At 43.6% G+C, this 22,569-nt stretch overlaps 1 protein-coding gene across 2 annotated transcripts in view; it reads right to left on the bottom strand.

Moving 5' to 3' along the window:
- Positions 1–403: 403 nt before the first annotated feature.
- LOC147624682 (AFG1-like ATPase family protein) overlaps positions 404–22,569 on the bottom strand; it is a 44,021-nt gene continuing 21,855 nt past the window's right edge. The window contains exons 2-16 of one of the 2 annotated variants that reach the window (XM_086819699.1): positions 11,935–12,071; positions 10,986–11,125; positions 10,791–10,892; positions 10,285–10,436; positions 3,320–3,399; positions 2,913–3,197; positions 2,711–2,821; positions 2,492–2,614; positions 2,274–2,404; positions 2,042–2,111; positions 1,854–1,946; positions 1,603–1,730; positions 1,222–1,375; positions 901–1,015; positions 404–797 (exon numbers count right to left, since the gene is read on the bottom strand). In XM_086819699.1, coding sequence (XP_086675825.1) covers positions 920–1,015; positions 1,222–1,375; positions 1,603–1,730; positions 1,854–1,946; positions 2,042–2,111; positions 2,274–2,404; positions 2,492–2,614; positions 2,711–2,821; positions 2,913–3,197; positions 3,320–3,399; positions 10,285–10,436; positions 10,791–10,892; positions 10,986–11,125; positions 11,935–12,071 — 1,802 coding nt within the window. In that variant the 3' untranslated portion in view covers positions 404–797; positions 901–919. Of the gene's footprint in view, positions 1,016–1,221; positions 1,376–1,602; positions 1,731–1,853; positions 1,947–2,041; positions 2,112–2,273; positions 2,405–2,491; positions 2,615–2,710; positions 2,822–2,912; positions 3,198–3,319; positions 3,400–10,284; positions 10,437–10,790; positions 10,893–10,985; positions 11,126–11,934; positions 12,072–22,569 lie in introns of both variants that reach the window. The other variant, XM_086819700.1, reaches the window with a different exon arrangement.

Raw genomic sequence — 22,569 nt, 5'->3', positions numbered from 1 at the left:
AAATGATTGTGTCTTACTTATTGTCAAAAATGACATATACAAGTGACTAGTTTTCACACCAAGCTCGCAAAACTTAAAAATGATTCGACCTCTACTACTGGTCTTAGGAAAGTATGTACACGAAGTCAATAGACTTTCCCTATTTGACATTAAGCACAAGATAAGGCTATTTTATATGTTTCAACACTATCTTACAAAAAAAAGTGCCTGTTCGAGTGGGCAAGATGGCAAAGCGCCTTATGGTAGGTCAGGAGAGTGAAACCATGCTAACCTACGGAATGGTTAACACAAGTCAACAGCTCACCTCTGATGATGATGAAACATTATCAAGATAAGTTGAAAAATAACACGTGTCGTCTTTCGGGGGGGCGGGGGGGGGGGGGGGGGGGGGGTAAAGCATTGCTAGCAGCAAGAATATAAGTCTCAATTCTAAAGAAGCTGTCAGAAAATGGCATTATTACAGAGACCATTGATGGAGGAGCGTATACAATGACAAGAATTAATGCTACAAGCTCTGCTGCAAGTGCAGGCTGGTCTTGCCATTACGCTTAAGGTGTCCAGCCTCCACCTAAATTAGTTGTTGATGAAATGCTATAATCAAGGACATCAAAGGTCTGCAGAGAACATTACGATGCTCCTTTCTCTATAAGCACGTTTGCCAAGTCTTGTACAAGCACCTCTTTGAAGAAGTTGCCCTAGCTACGGTACATTAAACCTTCACTGAAATGCCTCTACTTATTATGCATGTGCTTTTTTGATGCAGCCATCTAAATGTGACATGCTGCAAAATCATCCCACTGCATCACGATCCAGGAGAGATTAGAACCTCCACACAGAAAGAAAACACTCGTCTTCACATTAATTACCCACAGCCTAAGTGACTCCACTCCCGAATATTACTTTTGAATGGGGGTGAATTTTACTGAATACTGATTCCTTTTACACTGTTGTGATGAGTTTGGAAATCCAGTGCTTCAAGGTAGACTGGACTCTGCATCTCTATAAGCCTGGAAACCTGCACAAAAACACACACAGCTTGCATGAAAGAGCTACTTCTTGTCCACTAAAACTTTAGTACTCTATCTAGCAACCTCTAGCCCGAGTGGTAACGCCCCGAGGGTTTAAGCCCTGAAATCTGATCTAAACATAATTAAATTCTCCAAAAAAAAAAATGTACTTCTCATCCAAGTTGAAAAAGGTCCAAGAAGCAAAGACACTAACTGCACGTTGAAACGCAAAAAGTTCCTCCCTTCCAGAAAGAAGGAACTGAATTCTTGTTTTCTCTTCCTTGGTACTGCCAAGAGGGGCGACATTTCCTGAAAGAGTAACATCCCTGCGGAGGCGGGTGTTCTCGGCTTCTGTTTCGAACTGCAAGCTGTGAATACATCATATATTTGAGAGAGAGAAGAAAAAGTAGCCATGCTTGAATATAGGTCCTGGAAGAAGTGCTTGCTTGCCCCACACTCACCCAGGCCCTTTGGAATATGTTCAAACTTTTAACATTAAGTTGCTTATTTTTCCTTCTCTGCTAGTTTCTCTAAGCGCGCACTCCAGTGCCTTGTAACGAAATCAAATAGGAGATAGGCAGGTTTTTCAACCTACCTTTCCAGATCAATGAGGGAGCCCTCCTCTGAACCCAGAAAGAGTTCATCAATAGACGTTTCTGCAGTGCATATCATCCGCCGCCGATGATTATAGAGTTCGTCAACCAAAGTGATAAATCTCCGAGCCTATAGTGAAAGGCCAGAAGGGTAAACAATTACACAGCAGACTTTTTCGTGTTAAAAAATTCAAAGAACCAGTCTTCATCTGAGTGCCAAAATAAGTAGTTCAAAAGCATTGCAAAGACTTGCCTTATCGCGATTGCGCATGCTCATCATTGGGATGCCAGTGACGAAAACTGTATGGAAATTGCGTGCAAGTGATATGTAGTCTGCAGCCCCAACCTACACATTGCAACGCCTGCCATCATTACCAAACCATGATTAACCAGATCCTTCAGTCATGTCACAAGATTGCTCAAGTTAAAAATCTTGCGTACAGGTCTGTCACATATTTGCTCGAAAGAAAACCGGGCAACTCCATTACAACTCTCAGGCACTTCAAGGGTTCTGCCATTACGATAACAGAAGGGTAACTCGCAAGTTCATTACACAGAGCTCAACTGCTCGCAGCACAGACTACAGAAGAACGGGTTTACTGACAGTACAAGTTCCCAAGCAGGCCCAACAAGACTATCAAGTTCTTTTGCAGACTTTCAGTTCACAAAATACCTCCCAAACATCACAGATACTGTAGCAGGTACCACTTTGCCCCCAGCTTGTGACACCAACTCTTGCCACTTCTGTTCAAGAAGATTTTCCGTCTCTCTATCGAGTGGCCAGAAATAGTTCTTCCAATCATTCTATGGTCCATCACGGCAATACGAGCCCAATAAGCACCATTTTCACAATGTGTGTGAAGCTTCTGAACATCCTATGTAAAAGCTCACCTTCTCATTCACTCCATTTGCCAGCAATCTACGGTAGTCTCTGTCACTTCCCACCAGTATCAAGTGGCAATGGAGTTGCAGCTCTGCAATAAACTTGTCAAAAATCTCTTTCTGCATCCCTTCCTGCATAGCAGGAGGTAAAACAGCACATTATTCCAAAAACTCTGAATGTACTATAAAACCTGCAAACAGGTGTATAAACCTAGAAATGCCTTGAACCTTGTTCAAATCGCTAGGTGCACGGTTGCTTGTCGCAACTATAATAGTCCCTTTTTTTATAAGGGTGCTAAAAATTCCAGCCAAAGCTACTGCTGTGAATACATCAACTACCTGTCAAGAGCAAGAGAACCTTAGCAGAGTGGGAGGGCTTTAAATCATGCGAGCTGCCAAAGGACGCAACACATCATCTCTGTTGAAATACCTGCATTTCATCAAAGCATAGCAAGCTTGCACCACCTTCTGCAGAGTCTGCGTTATTACCAAGAAGGTTCTCGGCCACCAGATCAAGTAAGTTTGTCGGTGACTTATCCTCCTGAAACTTCTTTTCAGCATCAAGCCACCTTTTCATTGCCTTTTTCAAGGCCATTGATTCAGTTTCAGATGATTCAGAATCATCAAATATGTACTCAGTAGCGTCACACTCTGCCTTTTTTTCTAGCTGCTTTTTCCACAACTTGTGCATCCAATCATGCACTTCCAGCAATGCCTACAAAGGATGAAAAAATCATACCAAAAACATGACTAAAGATTTTTAAGCTCGAAAAATGCACCTCGTTATGCTTGATAGGATCTAAATCCAGAAGTTTGACTGCAATTAAGATAAATTACTGCATGGAAATGAAGTCTTCTTCGATGTTTGACAACTCCATCAGCCGCATTATAGAACATGTCCATAAGCATGGTCTTTCCTATCAAAGAAATTCCATTTTCAAAAAATCTATTGATGTTTTGGCTTCAGTACATAGAAATTTATGATCTGTTATACTTGACATTGCAAGTTACATTGATCTCTCTACTTGACAAGAATAATGCCCTCGCAGCTTAGAAGGAATCCACTTATATCTGCAAACAACTAAGAGGCTTCTTACTACGCTCAGGATCTCAACAATCACAGCTGTGAAGAATAGAGCAAGGAAACCTTCTGTAGTCCTCTCTCAGCTGCTTGAATCTGCTGCAGTTAGAAGCCCTACATATATTGTTGCGGTTTGGGCCGGTTTTCATACTCTTCAGGACAAGTCTTCTCTCCATGGCTGCCTGCTCTAAAAGATATATAGAAGATGGGTAAAATGGGAAGATGGGAGTTTTGTTTTCCAAGAATAGATCCTTCTCAGTCAAAAGAAAACATCTGCAAAAAACAAACCACAGCCCTCAATAAAGGAGCAAGATGAAAAAAGGTCCCCCATCGCCCACGGACTGTGGCTGATGTCCATCCAAATGAAGCGAATTGTCTCCTAGGTGGTGACCGATTCATCATGGCCTTGCTAAGCATTGGGCACGCCAAATGTGCTAGGCAGATATGCTACCAATGCGCTCCCACCTAGCAATGCTACCGATGGGCTCCCACCTCTAGCTCACCTAGGACTTTGAGATCCACTGGGGCACTGGATGTAATTCCACCAGTTGATATGGAATGTTTGGTTGAACACAATGCTAATTAATCTTAGATGCACTAAGATTTAATGGACAACAAGCAAAATACAAAGTGTAATTTGCTGAATTGACAAGAGATACACAATGAGCCAGAACGACCGGCCCCTCCCTCAAATAATGTATATTGATCTTAGGAGAATCAAGTACATAGCATCATGGGCATTTTTGCCCAGATTTCCATACCAATGCATATGAAAACAGTATTGCAAACAATATGGTTGTTGATGAAGATCTCCAAGGAGCTGTCTTCTCACACTACCGTGCCCATGTTCCCTTCCATCTGCTGTCATCCTTTTATGATCCCCAACAGTTGTCCAAAAGGTAATTTATCGTGTTTATATTCTAACCAACTTGTGTCCCAACTATTGGTGCATGTCTTGTGCACCTCCAAGCACCTATTGGGCTGCCAAAACAGCCCCAAACAGCACATACTCTACCACATGCTTTGCCTAGAAGGCTGCTGCAAGTAGATGCCCGTGCGGCGTGATGCATGTGACAAGGGTGACATGTGATTTTTTGGCATCCCCTGGCCCCCATCACCGCAAGTGCAATTTTCATGGCTGATGGAAGGACAGAGTTGTACCCTCCTCTTGTCCATGCCATTGCCACTGATTTTTACAAATCTCCTCTCGCAGCAGATATGGAGACCCCTTATAGTAACAGGGCATGCCAACCCGACCGGCAATATAGCGGGGGTGTTCCCCCTGACACTCCTTGGAGACCCCTTCTTGGATGACGAGTTGGAGTGAGCTCTCTCCCTCCCCTGCAAAAAGTGCCTCAGAGAAAATGGCCTGTTGGTTTCCCTCTGCAAGGATCTCATGAAGGCCGTCGTTTGGGTGGACTTCTTGTCATCAGGCATTTAACCCGAGCACCTTGCTGAGAGCCTCATTCAATAATCATGAAGAAGAGAAGCGATCACTTGGAGATTCCGCATTGGCAACCCATTACAGTGCTTGGCATTTCTTAAAAAATCCTTGCCAAAGCCATCAACCACCGCCTCCAGTCTTTCCTTCTTGACTTGATCCATGGTACTATAATACCAAAATTTTCCTTTTGTTTAGGCTTCTTTATTGCAATGTATAATATATATGTGTGGTGATTATCCATGTGGGACCTGACATTTTGTATGCCAATAATACCTAGAAGGGGCTTGTACAAGAAGCTATGCTTATGTGAATACTTTCTCATGAGATTTTGATGGCACCTTGGGAAGTGTTATGAGAAGTTGGCAACAGCTAATCTTCAACGGCTTTATGATGATTCAGCTCCAAATATATTGTTTCACATGAAGGATTCCAAGGGTTTCTATGTATTGGGTGTGAGAATGAGCAGAGTGTTCATTGTAAATACCATGTGTATAATTTAAAAATACATCGGTACCAGTTATAGTGCTAAGGATTCCAAGGATTCCAAGGATTCCAAGGATTCCAAGGGTTTCTATGTAATATTATGTATTGGGTGTGAGAATGAGCGGAGTGTTCATTGTAAATACCATGTGTATAATTTAAAAATACATCGGTACCAGTTATAGTGCTAAATGTATATAGAATGGGTGAGGAGTCATAAAATAGGAGTGGGCCTTATGTGGTAATTCTAGTAAAACAAGATGCATAACACATGCCAAGCTTGTGGAGGCATGTGGAGGAGTGTTATGAAAGTCCTATGTGGACTAAGGAGACTTTTGACATGTGTACTTGAGGGGCCTTTGTGTGGGATCAAGGTGGGATTAAGCCTATCTTCCAAGTCAACAAATCTTTGAATTAAGAAATCAAGAAGACACATGACAAAACTAGCCTTATGTAGGCCTAAACCAGCCTGTCAAATGGCCAACCTGTTGCCGGTCAGCTTTTAGAACAAATCCAAATAAATATTTTGGCCAACATTACATGTGTGCTCTCAAATGCTGGCCAATCTGGTCCTTGCCTTTGTGGATGTCCTCTAGGCATATCCTAGGTCTTGCTAGTGCCTAAACCAATGTTTATCTCTGCTGCCTAATAAGGGATTAGCCTTTGGTTAGCCATGTCCACAGCTGTGTACGTGACATCTCCTCTTGCTAAACTTGATGACGGGATTCCAACCTTTGACCTTGGATGACTGTCATCATTCCTTTGTCTCCTTGTGGACTCCCAAACTTGTCATGCTTCCTGCTTGGCAATCTTTTCACTGAAAACCTTGCTAAACTTTGATTCCACTCCAAATCTGATGTATAGATCTCTACATCTATTCCACTTTGTCCCCTTGCCTTCATACCCTGTCCCTGAACACTTTTCTAGCTTCCTTCAAGTGGATTTATCCTAGCATCTTTGCTCCACCCCTTGGATGATCATCATCCCTTGGAACCGTTTTCCTGAAAGCCTTTCTTGGCATGCCCCAAATGGCATCCAACCCTCGGGGCTACCATGACATTGACCAGCCCCATGGGATTTCTACCTGTGTTGTGTTACTCTTGCTTCGACCTGTGAACCTTCCTGGGCCATTTTCAACACTTAGCCTTGCTGAGCCTAATGCTGATACAATGTTGCATGGTCACCACACCACTCATGCGTTTCATCCATCATGATGCACTAAGGGTGGGTGGGACATGGACAACAACACCATCTCAGAATCAACCTAAAGCTCTGATACCAATGTTACATGCGTGGAAGCTTGTGTCTTCTTTCAGTCCTAAACATTGAGATAGGAACATCCTGATGCAAAATGCAAATAGAGAGAGAGAGAGAGAGAGAGAGAGAGAGAGAGAGAGAGAGTCTACTAAAGACCCAATGGGCCTATGAGACCAAAGTGGTACAATAATGTCCATGGCATATCTCATCATGGAATGGAAAATAAAACAGAATGAAAACATAAATATAGCTATCTCACTGGGGTGATACAAAACTGTCCATGGAAACTCGTCATGGAAAACTAGGAACATAAAAACATGGGAGCAACATCAGCTCCGAGTAGATGGTATACCACTCTCCAAAATGTCAAGCATGGGGTTGACGAGTATGGCCGAGAGGTCTCCCTCAGCTATGTCACGTGGAAAGGTAGCTCGATGGCGGTGGAGCATGTCTTGGATTTGGAGCTGATGAGGTGATCGTGGCCGACCGGGGGGGGGGGGGGGGTCGAGAGCGTCGGGCACGCTGGAGTGCAGAGGCTCGGTCCGAGGTAACTCCTCTTGGGTGAGGTAGGTCCAGAGCAGCTCGTGGAGGGTCCACAAGATCCACTATGTTGGTTTCCTCCACCTCCTAGGTCCGGAAGAAACTGGTGATGGTTGGCTGCCGAGGGAGGGGGCGGGGTGGCTGGGGCCTATGTCTCAAGAAGGTGTCCTTGTGTCTGCGGAGCTCAAGTAGGAAGAGGCCCAGGCAACGCTGGTCCTGGAAGTCAATGATCCTGGAGAGTGGACCGAATCCCTCACGAGAGAGAGAGAGAGAGAGAGAGAGAGAGAGATGGCTGTGTATTCACTATAGTCATATGGTACAAAAAGATAGTACAAAACCTGTGGCCTTTGGTCTTACAAAAGAGGAAACATAGAGCCTATCTATGACCTGCCCCATCTAGGGGGGTAGATGAATAAAACAATGCTTTGGCCTAGCCTTATATAGGCCCCAAACCAGCCCATCAAATGGCCGACCTGCTGTCCGCTAGCTTTTAGGACAAATCCAAACAAATATTACCGCTGACATCACCTAGATGCTCACAAATGCTGGCCGACCTGGTCTTTGCCTTTGTGGATGTCCTCTAGGCATATCCTGGGCCCTGTTTATTTGCCTTTGCTTAGCCATGTCCACGGCTGTGCACATGACATTCTCATGCTTGTGTTTGTGAATCTCTTGTGTCTCCCTTATTACCTCTTCTAGCATGTGTCTAATTGAGTCTTATCATCACTTCTCATTTTACTTCAACAATTGTGCACCCAACAAGGTCACAAATAAGGAGCCCTAGCATTTAGAGTGTACATATTTTGGTTCTGTTTCCGGACCTCATCAAATTCAAGGGAGAAGAAGAGAAGCTTTACCTCAACGTCATCGATTTTGGGTTCTTCAAGGCCACTGATTGAAGCGGACTTCTTGCAAATTGGTGTGGGGGATTTAAAGGCACTACAAAGGCTAAATCACAGCAGCCAAGATCTTTCTCAATAAGGGTATATGCTGTGAGTAACCTTCTTCACATATGGAAGGGAAAAGTTGCTATTTCAATTGTTTTTTTTTTTGGGGGGTATCCAACTTCACCTCTCTCAAACTATGAAGAATTTTAAGGTACTTCAAAAAGCAAAGTTGTATTACTCTTTGAGATCTTTGCGATGAGCCTATGGATGCTACTTTTTGAGTTTATATGCAGAATATATTGAGCTCTGAGAGTTAGACTATTGTGTGGAAAGGGCCGAAGATGTCTCAAAATGTAACTTTGGGCCCATGTAATTGCGCACCACCAAAGAAGGTATTTTCAAATTGATAGATGCAATTGAAAGTACTAATGAATATCTTTATTTAGCACCTTGGATCGTCTTGCAATCACCAACCCTTATTCTTCCTATACTTGAATATGAAGTAACATGGGATGTGCATGTATTGATCGTGTTTTAAGGTAATGAACCTTAATCAAGAAGAAAGAAAGATATGTGTTGTCCTCTGTGCATCAATTACCTCTTATGCCCAACATGCATGGCAACCCTTTGCTTGAGAGGAGTCAGGATTCTTCCTTGTGGGCATGACTCATGGATACAACATATTGTATAGCCGGTAAGCCAAATAGACTTGCAAGTGAGGGGTGTGTTATGTCCCTGCCATATATATAGGAGATAATTAATTTTGGGGATCTTGTTGCTTCTCTTCTTCTTTTTTCTTATTATTCTACACCATCTAAGTCATAATGAGAAAAATACCCGTCTTTCATGGAAGTCATGAGGAGGATCCAGAAGCTTTTCTTTGTGAGCTTAAAGGAACTGGAAGTCTACTCAATATGCAAAATTATTAACTTCATTTTTTGGAGCAAGAGCTCTTAAGTGGGTAGAAAAGCAAGAGGAAGAAGTGTTGATTGTCTAGGATAAGCTAAGTGTAGCCTTGTTGGATAAATTCTTCCCAAGGCAAAGCCAAAAACGCCAGCCAAAAACGCCAGCCAGTGGGTCGGAGGCTGGGTCGAAGCCGTGCTGCCACCTTGCAAAGAAGGCCTGGGCCGTAGGCAGTGCGACGGGGCTCAACTGCATGACTCTATCTGACGCCGCTGGCGAGTCAAAGTTGCCTTGCCATATCGGTAATCTTTCCAGGCGCAGGCCGAAGCTTGCTGGAAGAAAAAAGCTGCCCAAGAACTGAAGGTGGACGGGTGGCGGAGGGGGAAAAAAGGGAAGGGGGGAGGGGGGGGGAGGTGGGGATGGCTGAGGGCAAGAGGCGGAGGGAGAAGGGGTAGGGGGTGCAAGCGAGAGGCGAGGGAGGGGGGCAGCGTGCAGGAGAGGGAAAAGGAAGAGGGAAGAGGGGACAGTGCACATGCTCAAGGGAGGAGGGCGGAAGACGCCAGGGGCAGGGTGACGGGGGGGGTGGGGGGGAAGGGAAGTGAGGGCATGCGGGGTGGGGGTGGTTGGGGGAGTCAAGGGAGGAGGGCGGAAGACGCCAGGGGCAGGGTGACGGGGGGGTGGGGGGGAAGGGAAGTGAGGGCCTGCGGAGTGGGGGTGGTTGGGGGAGTTGAGGAGACAACGCAATGATGCTAATCGGCAGGGGAGGAGAGGGGGCGAAGGCGAAGTAGGGGGAGTGGGGCGAGTGAGCAGGGGAAGGGGGTGCAAAGGCGAGGAGGGCGAATGCGAGAAGGAGAGGGGGGCGGCGATGGCGAGTAGGGGGAGGAAGGGTGATGGCGGCGGGTAGGCATAGGACCAGGGGGGTTGTGGGGGCTCACAGCTCACGATTCAAGTGTTGCATTGAATGCTCTTTGGGATTGGTTTTGCTAATCTTGAGTAGTAATCGCTTCAAAAGATCTATAGAAGATGTGTAGAATGGGTTCTGTTTATACACCTCAAAAAGGTAAGCCTACTTTCATTGATTTGCGTTAGTTGCATTGTATCAAGACAAGAACCAGAGGGATGCAACTAATGCATTAATTTGCATTAGTTGCATTGTATCAAGACAAGAACAAGAGGGATGATATATGGAGGTTGAGAGAAATACGCTCACCGCATCCAACACTTCCATAAATGTAAAGACCTTTTGGGCCTGATGGTAGAGAGGGCCGAGGGCCTAGCAGTTGGTCCAGCTTCTTTTCTCTGTTGATATGAGATACCATTCTTCCAGCACCAGCCTCTACTTCTCTATTCCACCTTCTCTTCCTAAGCAAGAATCCAAAGTAAGAAAACTATAAGCTCCAGCACACCAATACCATAAATGTTCCCAATCAATAAGAAGCTCCCTACGTCCTTGAATGTATTACCTCCCTGAATCTGGACCTTCAAATCTGCAACTTTTTGAAGCCAAATCCACAACAAAATAGGGAGGCTGGAAAGGAGAAGCTAGGACTAAAGAATCACTTAATTGCACATGAAGTGCCCAATTTAAAGGCAAACCTTTTGTAAACTCCACTGGCCAAGAAATCATTCCCCGGTTTTGGTGGGGCCATCAGAAAACTTACACTCACATGCTGCCTCCTTTATTTATTAGTTTTACACCAGAGATGAATTAATTACCTCAGAATTTCACTTGCTGCCTGTCCGTATGCATGCAACTGCCATTGGTTTTCCTTCTCAGCTTCATATGAGAGCAGCCTTTTCCGCAACTGTTTATACTGTCTTCAACAACATAGAACAAATTGAAACGGTTGATAAGGGTTCAAAAATGCATTAATTACAGCTAGAAATCAAAGCAAAAGGAGACAGTTCTACCTAGAAAACCACTTGATAACAGAGTTTCCCTGCTCAGCTAGCTTCTTCTCAAGCTGACGTTGAGCTTCTTTCTCTCCTTCATCCTGCAGCAGCTGTTGTCGCAGCTGGTTCCTCCTTGTTTCCCAATCCCTTAATTGTGCCTGTTAAAATGGTGATGCACCCTTAGAAAGTTTCAAAATGGTGACCAACTTTGGAAAATAAGCCACTAAAGTAAACAAAGCGCATCACCACCAAGCGTAGGTGGCTGACTTGGTTTCAAATTAGTCCAAACTTTCTGTCCTTATTAAGATGTAAAATTAAGAAGCAAAAAGACAAGATTTCGTTAGAAAAACCAAATAACAACAGAACACGAAAACTAGTGAATAAAACAAAGCAGACTATTGATAAACAAGTATACAAGTAATGTGCACATGTGCATCGGTGACGGAAATAAAGGCTTTTAAACACATTCTCTGGACCTCTAGGCATCCCCAAATTTAGTGACATCGACACAAGAGAGTGCACTGGTGACTGATCTACATTCATTTGCCACTAGGGGGAAAACCATGGAGAAAGTGTAGCATCAAACTCCATAAACTCCTCCAACAGAAGGCTCTGCATAACTCTAGCTACATGGTAGAAATGTGGGGTCTCCTGGTGAGGCTCTTGATGGAGGCTCAAACCTGAGTTTATTACTGACGGAAAGCACTGGTCAGATTCCAGCTAAGAGTGGTTGCAGGTGTAAGTGTGATTGGAAAAAGTGTGAGCCCAACAAAAGGTATACAAATTGAGCAAGAAAATTAAGAACCCATTCATATAAGAAGGATCATGAAAAAAGACAGACATGGTAAGATAGAATACAAAATCATTACACAAAAAAGGATATCAACGTATGTCATGAAAGCCCATATAAAAGCACCCAAATCTGCATTAAAAGTAGTGCAAATAAAAACTGGCTATTTGAGCATACATGGTAAAGCTTCATCTTTTTGTCGTACAGAGCCATTTGTTGTAAAAGATTATCCAAAGCTTGCATGACATTTTGCTGCTCTACATCCGGCTGCAACACTCCTTGTTTTATAAGACCATTATAGTGCTCAAAGAGACCTGAATAATGAGATTTAAGTGGACAATAAGATGCAAATGTTGATTAGAACATGTTTGACTACTTTTCTTTACATTTGAAAGATGAAACTTGATCTCACTCTAAAACTGAGTGGTTATAAAACATAGAATGTAGATTTTTTTTTTAAATGAATATAATTTTGTGTAACAAAGAAAAAATTTCAAACTATAGATTTTAAAAAAATGAATATAATTTAAAATTTTGTGCAACAAAGAAAAAATTTGAAAGTAACTTAAAGAAGATTCTCTAGACATGTTTGATTTGTATGCATGCCTGTGTCCTATGCATAGAAAAGGTTCTAACTTAAATAAGATTCTATAGATATGTTTGATTTGTATGCATACCTATCTACTATGCATAGAAAAGGTTCTTGGCTGTCCTCTACTTGTGCTGTCACATGCACAGCCGTGGACATGGATAACCTCATTATTTCTCCCGGAGATTCAGGGGCTGATTTAGAGCTGATTTTGCAGCTCAATAGGGTCTCGAAGTGCCCAAGACATACACCCATATATGGGACACCTTTTGGGCACAATTTGGACACAAAAGATGACTTTTTGGACGAAGTTTTGTGGGTTGAAAAGGCAAAACCGAGTAAATAGTCAAGCTCTCATTCGTACATATCATCTAATCCCCCTTTGGGATCAGGTCATAGGCAATCAGTAGAAGGTCTAAAGTCAACCTTTTGGTCAAGCCAAAGGCCTCAAAAGTTGTACAAACATCATTATCTTTTTGTACCATATAATACATTGAACACATAGATCATATCTCGCTCTTTCGTCTCTATCTAATTATCATTAGAGTTTGCATCATTGTTCTTTATCAGGCTTAGGACTGAGGATCAAGTAAGCAAGGCTTCCGTGCATGCAACATTGGTATTAGAGCATTCAAGCTCAACCCTCTAAGCCGTCCCAGGAAGGTGAGCAGAATCCATAGCAAGATACGGCAAAGGTAGTATTATGAGGTGGTTTGCAGCAAGCAAAGCCAGAGGAAAGCATTCTTTGGGAGTGTGTGCTCAAAGTAGGACACCACTTAACTCTCAGATCAGTTCCCGAGGAAAAGCAACAAGCATGATCATTCTCGGTGATGGCTTCAAGAGATACTGCCTCTATAGCTCCGTCTGAAGCACACCACCGTGAGAGGACTCTATCACAAGCACCAAAACCCAACAAAAATAACAATAGAAGACACCAAAACACCTAGCCACTATTCCTTGGTCCTCAACTACCCCAAAGGGATACTTCAATACCCTCCCAGCCTCCCAAATCATTCCAGCAGCTAACTCAGAATGTCCTCTTAGGTCAGCTCCTACTTCCAATGACTCTGATCTACCACCTAATAGCCTCTCCTGATATCTAGCTGACTAAACTCATCTCCAGCTGGCGCAGAAGTGCTTAGATTTTGCCTCCGAAGTCCTCTCTTTGTATCCTGCCAAAAATCTGCTCTCCAGAGTCCCAAAGTGTCCTCCACCATCCGCTGGGCTCAAATCCTTGTCCTAAAGCCTCTCAAAACCAAGCAACTGCCCTCAGCTGACTCTGTCTGACCATAAACTCTCCTAGCTGCCACAGAGAAGTCAAATTTTGGCTGTCTTCTGCTTCCAAACTCAGACGGCTTACTCTAGTCCAAAATTGGTCCTCTAGTATCCGCTTTGATCCTCCAACGTCCGTGGACTTATAGACACACTCCACAGACCCTCCTGACTATCCTGTCAACCATCCTCTGACCTTTCCTTCACCTTTCTCCTGCAGAGTTCTTCCACATAACCTTTTGCCCTCTATCCTTTGAGTCAGCTAACACCACAGGGACTTCAAAACACCTAAACACAACCACAACCAGTTCTCAGAAGCTATCAGCTGACCACCACATACTGCTGCCACAGAAACCCTCTAAGATAACCAAGCCTTCTGACAGTTGTCCTTAGACAGCTCCAAAACTGTCATCTATACCTCAGAATCACTTCCATTCAACTCAAATAGATCAGAATCACTTCCATTCAACTCAAATAGATCAGAATAAGGCCCCAACATAACTTGCTGATCTTTTTGATGTCTAGCTGACTTAGAATCAACCCTTTCCAGGCTGACTGACTGTCATGTGCACAATGTGTATCTACTGTGTGCTACACGCACACAAGACTAGCTTTGAGGTTTGGGGAAGCTTGGAGCTAGGCAGGCTGATTGGCGAGTTGAATTAGGGATAGACTAACGAGCGGGCACCCAAGTATAGACGGGCGGGCGCCCAAGTGTGGACGCACGATGACCGGCCAAGAGCCTATAAAAGGGTGGCCAAGGTTAGTCATTAGTTCATAGAGTCTTGCGTGTCTTTGTGAGAGCTCTATGGTCAGGAGCCTGGATCTAGTGCAGACATGCACCTGCTTCATGTAGCCGAGGCCGACAGTAGTCTTGAGGCCCGCGAGGGTAGCTTCGTGGCGGTATGGGACGTCACGAGGTAGAGATTGGTCGGTACGTCCATCTAGTTAGCTCAGATCGTGGCTCGGTGGGGATAGCCAAGACTTGTGGGCTTGCCCACGGTTGTCAAGGTTGGGAGGTGAGTCAGGCCTGCACCCCCTTCACGTTTGTTTGGTTTGTTTGCAAGTTTCGAGTCTTGTACCAGGAGTGTTCTACGAGGTGATCCTACGGGGATTTGACAGTGGTATCAGAGCAAGGCTCGAGAACGAGCAAGTCGGTAGGTAGAGAAGATGAGGTCAAAGAAAAGGTACGAGTTCGAGAAGATTGCTGTTTTTTCAGATTTAGTATGTTGCTTTTGCATCGTAGGAACCCGTGAGGAAGATTGTGGTCTTGTATGGGTTGTTTGCTTTGCAAAGAAGAAGGATGTGTTTTGTAACTGTATGAACAGTTTAAGAGAAAAAAGAAAAAGCCACTCGGCTGTGTTTTTGTAAGAGAGAGAGAGAGAGAAAGTCGCCGACTGTAGTTGTGTAGCACTTGTATGGTTGCTGGGCAGCCCACTTGTATGAAGAGGACAGCAGCATGAACGCTGCACCAGTCAAGCAAGTAATACATACACGTTGACGAGCGTTGCACGGGCGCAGGCTGGTACACACAGGTAGGTAGGTGGCGTGCGCATACGGGCGAGAATAAGCGGACAGGCGGCACTCCAATAGGCGGGTGGTACACGCTCGCAGTCGGGCCCGTACGTGCAGGCAGACACGCAGGCAAACGTGGCGACCAGCGCTTTTTGTTTTTTTTAGCTCTCGTTTTTTTTAACGCACGTTGCTTTTTGTTTCTTTAGAACCTGTAGCGTGGGGTTTAAAACAAATCGAAGAGCGTAAAAAAAAAAAAAGAAAAAAAGAAAAAAAAAAGAAACGTGTGGCTTTTAGTAGATTGTGGCTTTTATGTTTTTTTTGTTTTTTTTTTTTTTAGTGTGGCTTTTACAAGCCTTATATGTGGCTATTATCCTGCCGGCTACGAAAGCCACCGATGGCAATCTTTTCGACGATTTTGTTTCAAAATCAGATTTCCACGAGTTTAAAGTTTCTCTCGAAGTTTCCTCCTCGGAACGTCAAGCACAAATCGCCGTGCGCACATGCAGGCTTTATAGAACACCATCTCTTTGTTGACCACTACCCTATCTACTCTTTCGGGTATGGATACTTTGGCATCTGCTTTAGGCCCAATATTACTCCGGAACAGTTTGAGGGCGAGCAAAAGCAGTGTACCAAAGAGATAGTGGACACTTGGCTACATAAGTGGCAAGTCCATTTTCAGTTTCATCCATATGACGATGGCAAAAAGATCCAATTAGCAGCAGGTTTCCTCTTAGGCAAAGCTTTGCTTTGGTGGAAAGAACTCAACCCTAAACCAACGACTTGGGCACAGTTCGAAGAAGTCTTCAAGAAGAAGGACGACTATGATATTGTTGCTCGGTTTGCTACTTTGACCATGATCTCGCAGAACCTCACTTATGAGGTCTATCTCCAGAAATTTAGAGACTTGCAGATGAAAGCTACGAAGATGGATTTCACCACTCTTTTGGGTTTCTTCGTAGCCGGTTTACCCGACTCATACCGTTTACAGGTTAAAAATAACAAATGCACAACTTTGGACGAGGCCATTCATTCCGCTCGTATCTATGATGATACAATGGTCTCTTCCAAGTCTAAACCCGTTACTGAGCAGGGGAACAAGCATGAAAGGAAGTTCTCTGCACCGATGGCTAGAATGACAGAAGGAAAGTCTTCGGACCAACCTTCGAAGAATTCAGCTTCGATCCTAGCGAAGAAAAAACGTCTCCTTAAGGCTTTGAAGCTCAAGGAGCAGGGACGTTGCTTCATTTGCGAAGAAAAAGGACATATGCGCAATGAGTGTCCGAAGCAAAAAGGTGCAAAGACCAACGCACGACCCAAGCCAAAGGTAGCTAATCAGTTGTCTTTGACAGGTACGTTAGTTACTGTACTTTTTCGCCCTAGTTCATGTTCTGATTGTCTGTTCAACTCTAAAGTTTTTGGCGTGCATGATCTTCTCCGAGTTTATGGAGAAGTGAATGGCCATAGAATCCACATTCTTGTAGACCCTGGCAGCTCTCACACAACTTTGTTAATTACAAACTTGTGCACAAATTGGGTCTTGATACAACACCCAGCGATCATATCTATGAGGTAAGCCTACCTGTGGGTCGGCAAGTATGGGATCGAAAGGTGGAGATGCTACCGATCCGGATTCAGGACTACAAAGATACTCTGAAAATTGGAATGCTATATTATGCATCTAGAGCATGTAGACTTGTTATTAGGGATTGAGTGGTTTAAAACTCTTCAAGTCCATATAGATTGGTCTAGTCATACTTTTTCTTTTGAACATAGAAACACCTAGTATAGTATCTTAGGTGATTGTATGCATCTCTCTCAGGGACCTCTTGTAAATACAATTGATTTTGGAAATATAATGGATTCTTCCTTGTATACTGCTTTCCATTGTGTCTTGATTCCACTTTCTTCATTTCTCATACCTACTATGGATGTCAATGAATTAAGTGTGTTTGAAAGCAAAGAATTAAAGAAGATACTTGATTTGTTTCAAGATGTATTTCCTAAGGAACTGCCATCAGGCTTACCACCTGAAAGGGCAGTAGATCATCGTATTGACCTAGTCCCTGGTACTCACCCTGTTAGTATTCCACCTTACAGGATGAGCCAAGCTGAGGAAGATGAGTTGACCAAACAACTCGTAGATTATTTGAGGATGGGCCAGATCCGTCCAAGTAAATCACCTTGGGGTGCACCTGTGTTACTCAGGAGAAAGAAGGATAACACCTGGAGAATGTGTATAGATTACAAGAGATTGAACAAGCTGACATTTAAGAACCGTTATCCTCTCCCTAAATCGGATGACCTGATTGACCGGTTAGCCGGCACAAAGTATTTCACAAAGATAGATTTATGTACTAGCTATCACCAGATACGTATTCATGAAAGGCATGTCGAAAGAGCCGCCTTTCGGACTAGGTATGGCCATTACGAGTTTCTCGTATTACCTTTTGGGTTAACCAATGCTCCAGCCACTTTCCAACAAATGATGAATGATCTTTTTCGTAAACATTTGGGAAAATTTGTGGTTGTCTTCTTGGATGATATTTTGATATAGAGTCGTACTCTTGAGGATCACGTTAGACACCTCACGATTGTCTTAACTATTTTAAGACAGAATCGACTGTATGCTAAATTAAGTAAATGTGAGTTTTTTATGACAGACATCATTTACTTGGGACACAAGATCACTAGAGATAAATTGAGCATTGACTATGACCGAGTTCAGAAGGTTCTGGCCTGGCCTATACCACAGACAGTGAAACAACTTCGTTCTTTTCTCGGTTTTGTTGTTTTTCTTCGAAAATCTGTGCGGGAGTACTCTCAGCTCACACTACCGATGACCGACTTGTTGAAAGGTCGTGGACATAAGTCGAATCAGCCTATCACTTGGAATAACGATCTGGATATGGCCTTCAGACTTTTGAAAGATAAAGTCAAGGAAGCACCTATCTTAGCATTACCCGATCCTAGTCGGCCTTATGTTCTTGAAACTGATGCCAGTGACTATGCAATCGGGGTTGCTCTATTTCAAGATGGTAGACCTGTTGCTTTCGAGAATAAAAAGCTAGACGACACTCAATTTCATTGGCCAACCCTTGAGAAGGAGCTTTATGCTGTGATTCACGCTCTCAAGGTTTGGAGACATTATTTATATGGCTCCAAGTTTGTGGTATTGATTATCAGTCAATCAAGTATGTGTGTGATGCGGATGATTTGAGAGGAAGGAAAGCTCGATGGGCTGAATTAATGCAAGATTTTGATTTTGAGATTCGTTATCGAAAAGGGTCCATGAATAGTATCGCAGATGCGCTTAGTCGAATTCGAGAGGTGAATGCTTTGTCGTTCATTGAGATTTCTACTGACTTATTTTAGTCATTAAGAGGGCTTTACAGGACTGATAGTTATTTTGGTCCATTTTGGCAGAAGATCCAAGACAGGAGCTCATTGATTGACCAAGATTCAATGACTGAGCAGCCTACCATTCAGGCTGCCGGAGGTTAGTGGATGATTCGTAATGGTTTACTATTCCGTAATGACAAAATTTGTGTACCACATATCCCGGACATTAGGTCCAAGATTCTTAAGAAGTGTCACGATGCCCCTTCTGCTGGACACCCTAGGGTACACAGGACATTATCGTTAGTGAAACACACTTTTTATTGGCCAAAGATGAAAGGGTATGTAGAAGATTATGTTCTCAAGTGTCAAGTTTGTCAAACAAATAAAGCTGAACGCTTTAGACAGGCCAGGTTGTTGCATCCTTTGCAAATCCCAAGTAATAAATGGGAAAGTATTTCCATGGATTTTATTACCGGATTGCCAAGAACACATCAAGGCCATGATTCTATTTGGGTTGTGGTAGATCGCTTGACAAAAATGGCTAGATTTTTATCGACACGGAAGACCATTACAGCTACGCAATTAGCAAGGCAGTTTATCGAGCAAATGTTTAGACTGTACGGGTTACCGCAAGACATAGTCAGTGATAGGGACTCTAAGTTTACAAGTGACTTTTAGAGACTTGTTTTTGAGAAGTTGGAAACAACTTTGAATTTGAGTTCCTCGGATCATCCTCAATTTGATGGCCAGACTGAAAGAGTTAATCAAATTTTGGAGAACATGCTTCGAGCATGTCTCCAAAAGACAGAGTTCATGGGAGGATTATCTTCCTATGTTAGAATTTGCATATAATAGTACTAAGCATACGAGTACAGGTTTTAGGCCTTTCATGCTTATGTATGCTTTTCAACCTAGATCACCTGTTGCAGTGGGATTCTCAGGACTTTAGCATGATGCAGCACGTAATTTTTTGCAAGATATGCAAGAAATGTTACAAGTTGCGAAAGAATCTATTAGAAGTGCTCAAGACAGAGAGAGATTTTATTCTAATAGACATCGTTCACCTAGAGAGTTCTATGAAGGAACGACGGTGTATTTGCGAGTTCCGAAAGATTCCAAGACTTCACGGACAGGTCGATCTCCGAAATTATCCCCTAGATACTGTGGACCATTTCGTATTACACGACAGATTGGTTCAGTCGCATATGAATTGGAATTGTCTTCTCATGTGAGAGTTCATCTTGTATTTCATGTCAGTAGACTTAAGTACTGGGTGGAATAGACCAGTTAGTTACTCCTCAAGAAATCATAGATGTCAAGGATATGACATTTGTTCCACATGAACCTGAAAAGATTCTTGGATTTCGTGAAAGAAGATTGCGTAATACGCTTATCACGAAATACAAGATCAAGTGGAAGGATCGTGTTGAGGAGGACGCTACATTGGAGACATTGGCTACCCTTCAGAGAGATTATCCTGGCTTTTTAGTGAGCTCAGGAGTGAGCTCTTAGAGGAAGGGGAGTATGTCATATGCACAGTGTGTATCTACCGTGTGCTACACGCACACAAGACTAGCTTTGAGGTTTGGGGAAGCTTGGAGCTAGGCAAGCTGATTGGCGAGTTGAGTTAGGGATAGACTAACGGGCGGGCATCTAAGTATGGACAGGCGGGCGCCCAAGTGTGAACGCGGCCAAGAGCCTATAAAAGAGTGGCCAAGGTTAGTCATTAGTTCATAGAGTCTCACGTGTCTTTGTGAGAGCTCTATGGTCAAGAGCTTGGATCTAGTGTAGACATGCACCTGCTTCATGCAGCCGAGGCCGGCAGCAGTCTCGAGGCCCGTGAGGGTAGCTTTGTGGCGGTATGGGACGTCACGAGGTAGAGATTGGTCAGTATGTCCATCTAATTAGCTCAGCTCGTGGCTCGGTGGGGACAGCCAAGACTTGTGGGCTTGCCCACTGCTGTCAAGGTTGGGAGGTGAGTCAGGCCTACACCCCCTTCACGTTTGTTTGGTTTGTTTGCAGGTTTCGAGTCTTATACCAGGAGCTTTCTACGAGGTGATCCTGCGGGGATTTGACACTGACCCAGCTTAAACTCAACCAGAGTTAACTCTCCACCTGTAACCTCTTCACCAAGAGAACTCCATCCATGTAACACAGAGTTGAACCAAAACACAAAAGAAGTCTTCAATACCATACAACTTGAATCTGTGTACTCAAAGAAGACGGTGCAACATGTAACAAACCCTCAGTCATCTTGAGCAGATGACTGAAACGAGCAACACATCAAAAGAAACTCTTACACACATGACCACAAAGAAACCCAAACATGTATTCTCAAAATTTTCACAAGATCATCAAAACAACTATATAATCTGCAACTGTCTGCAGGCTTCATTGGCTAATACAATGGGGAGATGCTTGAGCAATCCTCAAGTCTGGTCCAAGTTCCAACAATATTGCACTATGAGAGGTTCTGGGACAATCTCCCACACAGAACCCTCTCCCACTCCTGCAATTCTCTGCTCTGGACAGATCTTAGTCTTCTCTCACAAACCCCATGTTGCCTTACACACAAACCCTAAGATAACCAGCTTCATACCAATCTCAAAAAATAGAACTAGCTCTCTTAGCAATCACTTCTTCCACACCAATGCTTTCTCAAAACTGCTCTCACACATACCAAAAACGCTTACACCTCCCTCCTTCCTCCCTGCGCAACCATGCTCTATCTCCATGCATACTCCCACCTACCCTACCCAATCCTGTCGGCTAGCCACCATGCAACAATCCTAACAACAGCTTATTACGAGTTACCAATGCGCAGCTACCCATGCAAGATCCTATGTTTCCAAAGGTTTTTGATCATACCCCAATGTATTATTTCTTTTCTTGGCATTGGGGTGAGCATCTTCAAGGAGCATATCCCCTTGGCCACAAAAAAAACTATCATCGGCAGGAGACCATAGCTCTATTAAGGGAAAGGGATTGTAGGTATGGGGACAAAGAGGAACAGATGCACAGTTCTTCAATGAGACTTGCAGTGGAATCCGAGAAGTGGCAAGGTGTTCAGGCAATCAAAGTCAAAGTCAAAGTCAAAAGTCCAAGGAGGAAGAATGACTAGTTTCCAGCCCGTCATTAAGTTTAGCAAGAGGGGATGTCACGTGCACAGCCATGGACATGAATAACCTCATCATTACTCAACGTTTTAGGGGCAGCTTTAAAGCCGATTTTGCAGCCCAATAGGCTCTCAAAGTGCCCAAGACATACATCCATATATGGGACACCTTTTGCGCACAATTTGGACACAAAAGATGACTTTTTGGACGAAGTTTTGTGGGCTGAAAAGGCAAAACCGATTGTATTACGAATTTTCCTCTTCTCCCTATAAATAGTCAAGCTCTCATTTGTACATATCATCTAATCCCCCTTTGGATCAGATCATAGGCAATCAGCAGAAGGTCTAAAGTCAACCTTTTGGTCAAGCCAAAGGCCTCAGAAGTTGTCCAGACATCATCATCTTTTTGTACCATATAATACATTGAACACATAGCTCATCTAAAAGAGTGCAAAGCGGAAGCATACGAGCACTAGAGTGTGCTGAGAGAGAGAGAGAGAGAGAGAGAGAGAGAGAGAGAGAGAGAGAGAGAGAGAATGAAATGAATATATATATATATATATATATAGAGAGAGAGAGAGAGAGAGAGATTTTATTAACGTCTTCCAAAAGACCGAACTCGGCCTATGAGACAAATCGGTGTACCTATATGGGGTATCCTTTGTCATCCCAACAAAATGAAAAAGTACTGAACTAAAAAGCTGAATCTGGGTGTGCAATAAGTACAATGAAACAGTCCCAAGCAAGAGACATAAAAGGTCTCCTAAGTGAGGGATACAAAAGGAAGACTAGACTATGAGAAAAGAGGGAGGCAAGCCCACCTATATAAATGTAAAGAGGGCTGGCCAACTGGACACCTAGAGCTGGCCGACTGGACACCATGTAGTTGGCCGACTGGACATTAAGTACCTGACCTGGAAAAAATGCCAGAAAAATATGGAAAAAATAGGGTGGCCAGCCCACAACCAAGGGCCATGAA

This window comes from Cibotium barometz, chromosome 25 (assembly GCF_041138505.1).
Source record: "Cibotium barometz isolate CiBa-2024 chromosome 25, ASM4113850v1, whole genome shotgun sequence".
Lineage (NCBI taxonomy): Eukaryota > Viridiplantae > Streptophyta > Polypodiopsida > Cyatheales > Cibotiaceae > Cibotium > Cibotium barometz.
The sequence above is the reverse complement of the archived record's forward strand: the minus strand, read 5'-3'. Positions and strand labels throughout refer to the sequence as shown.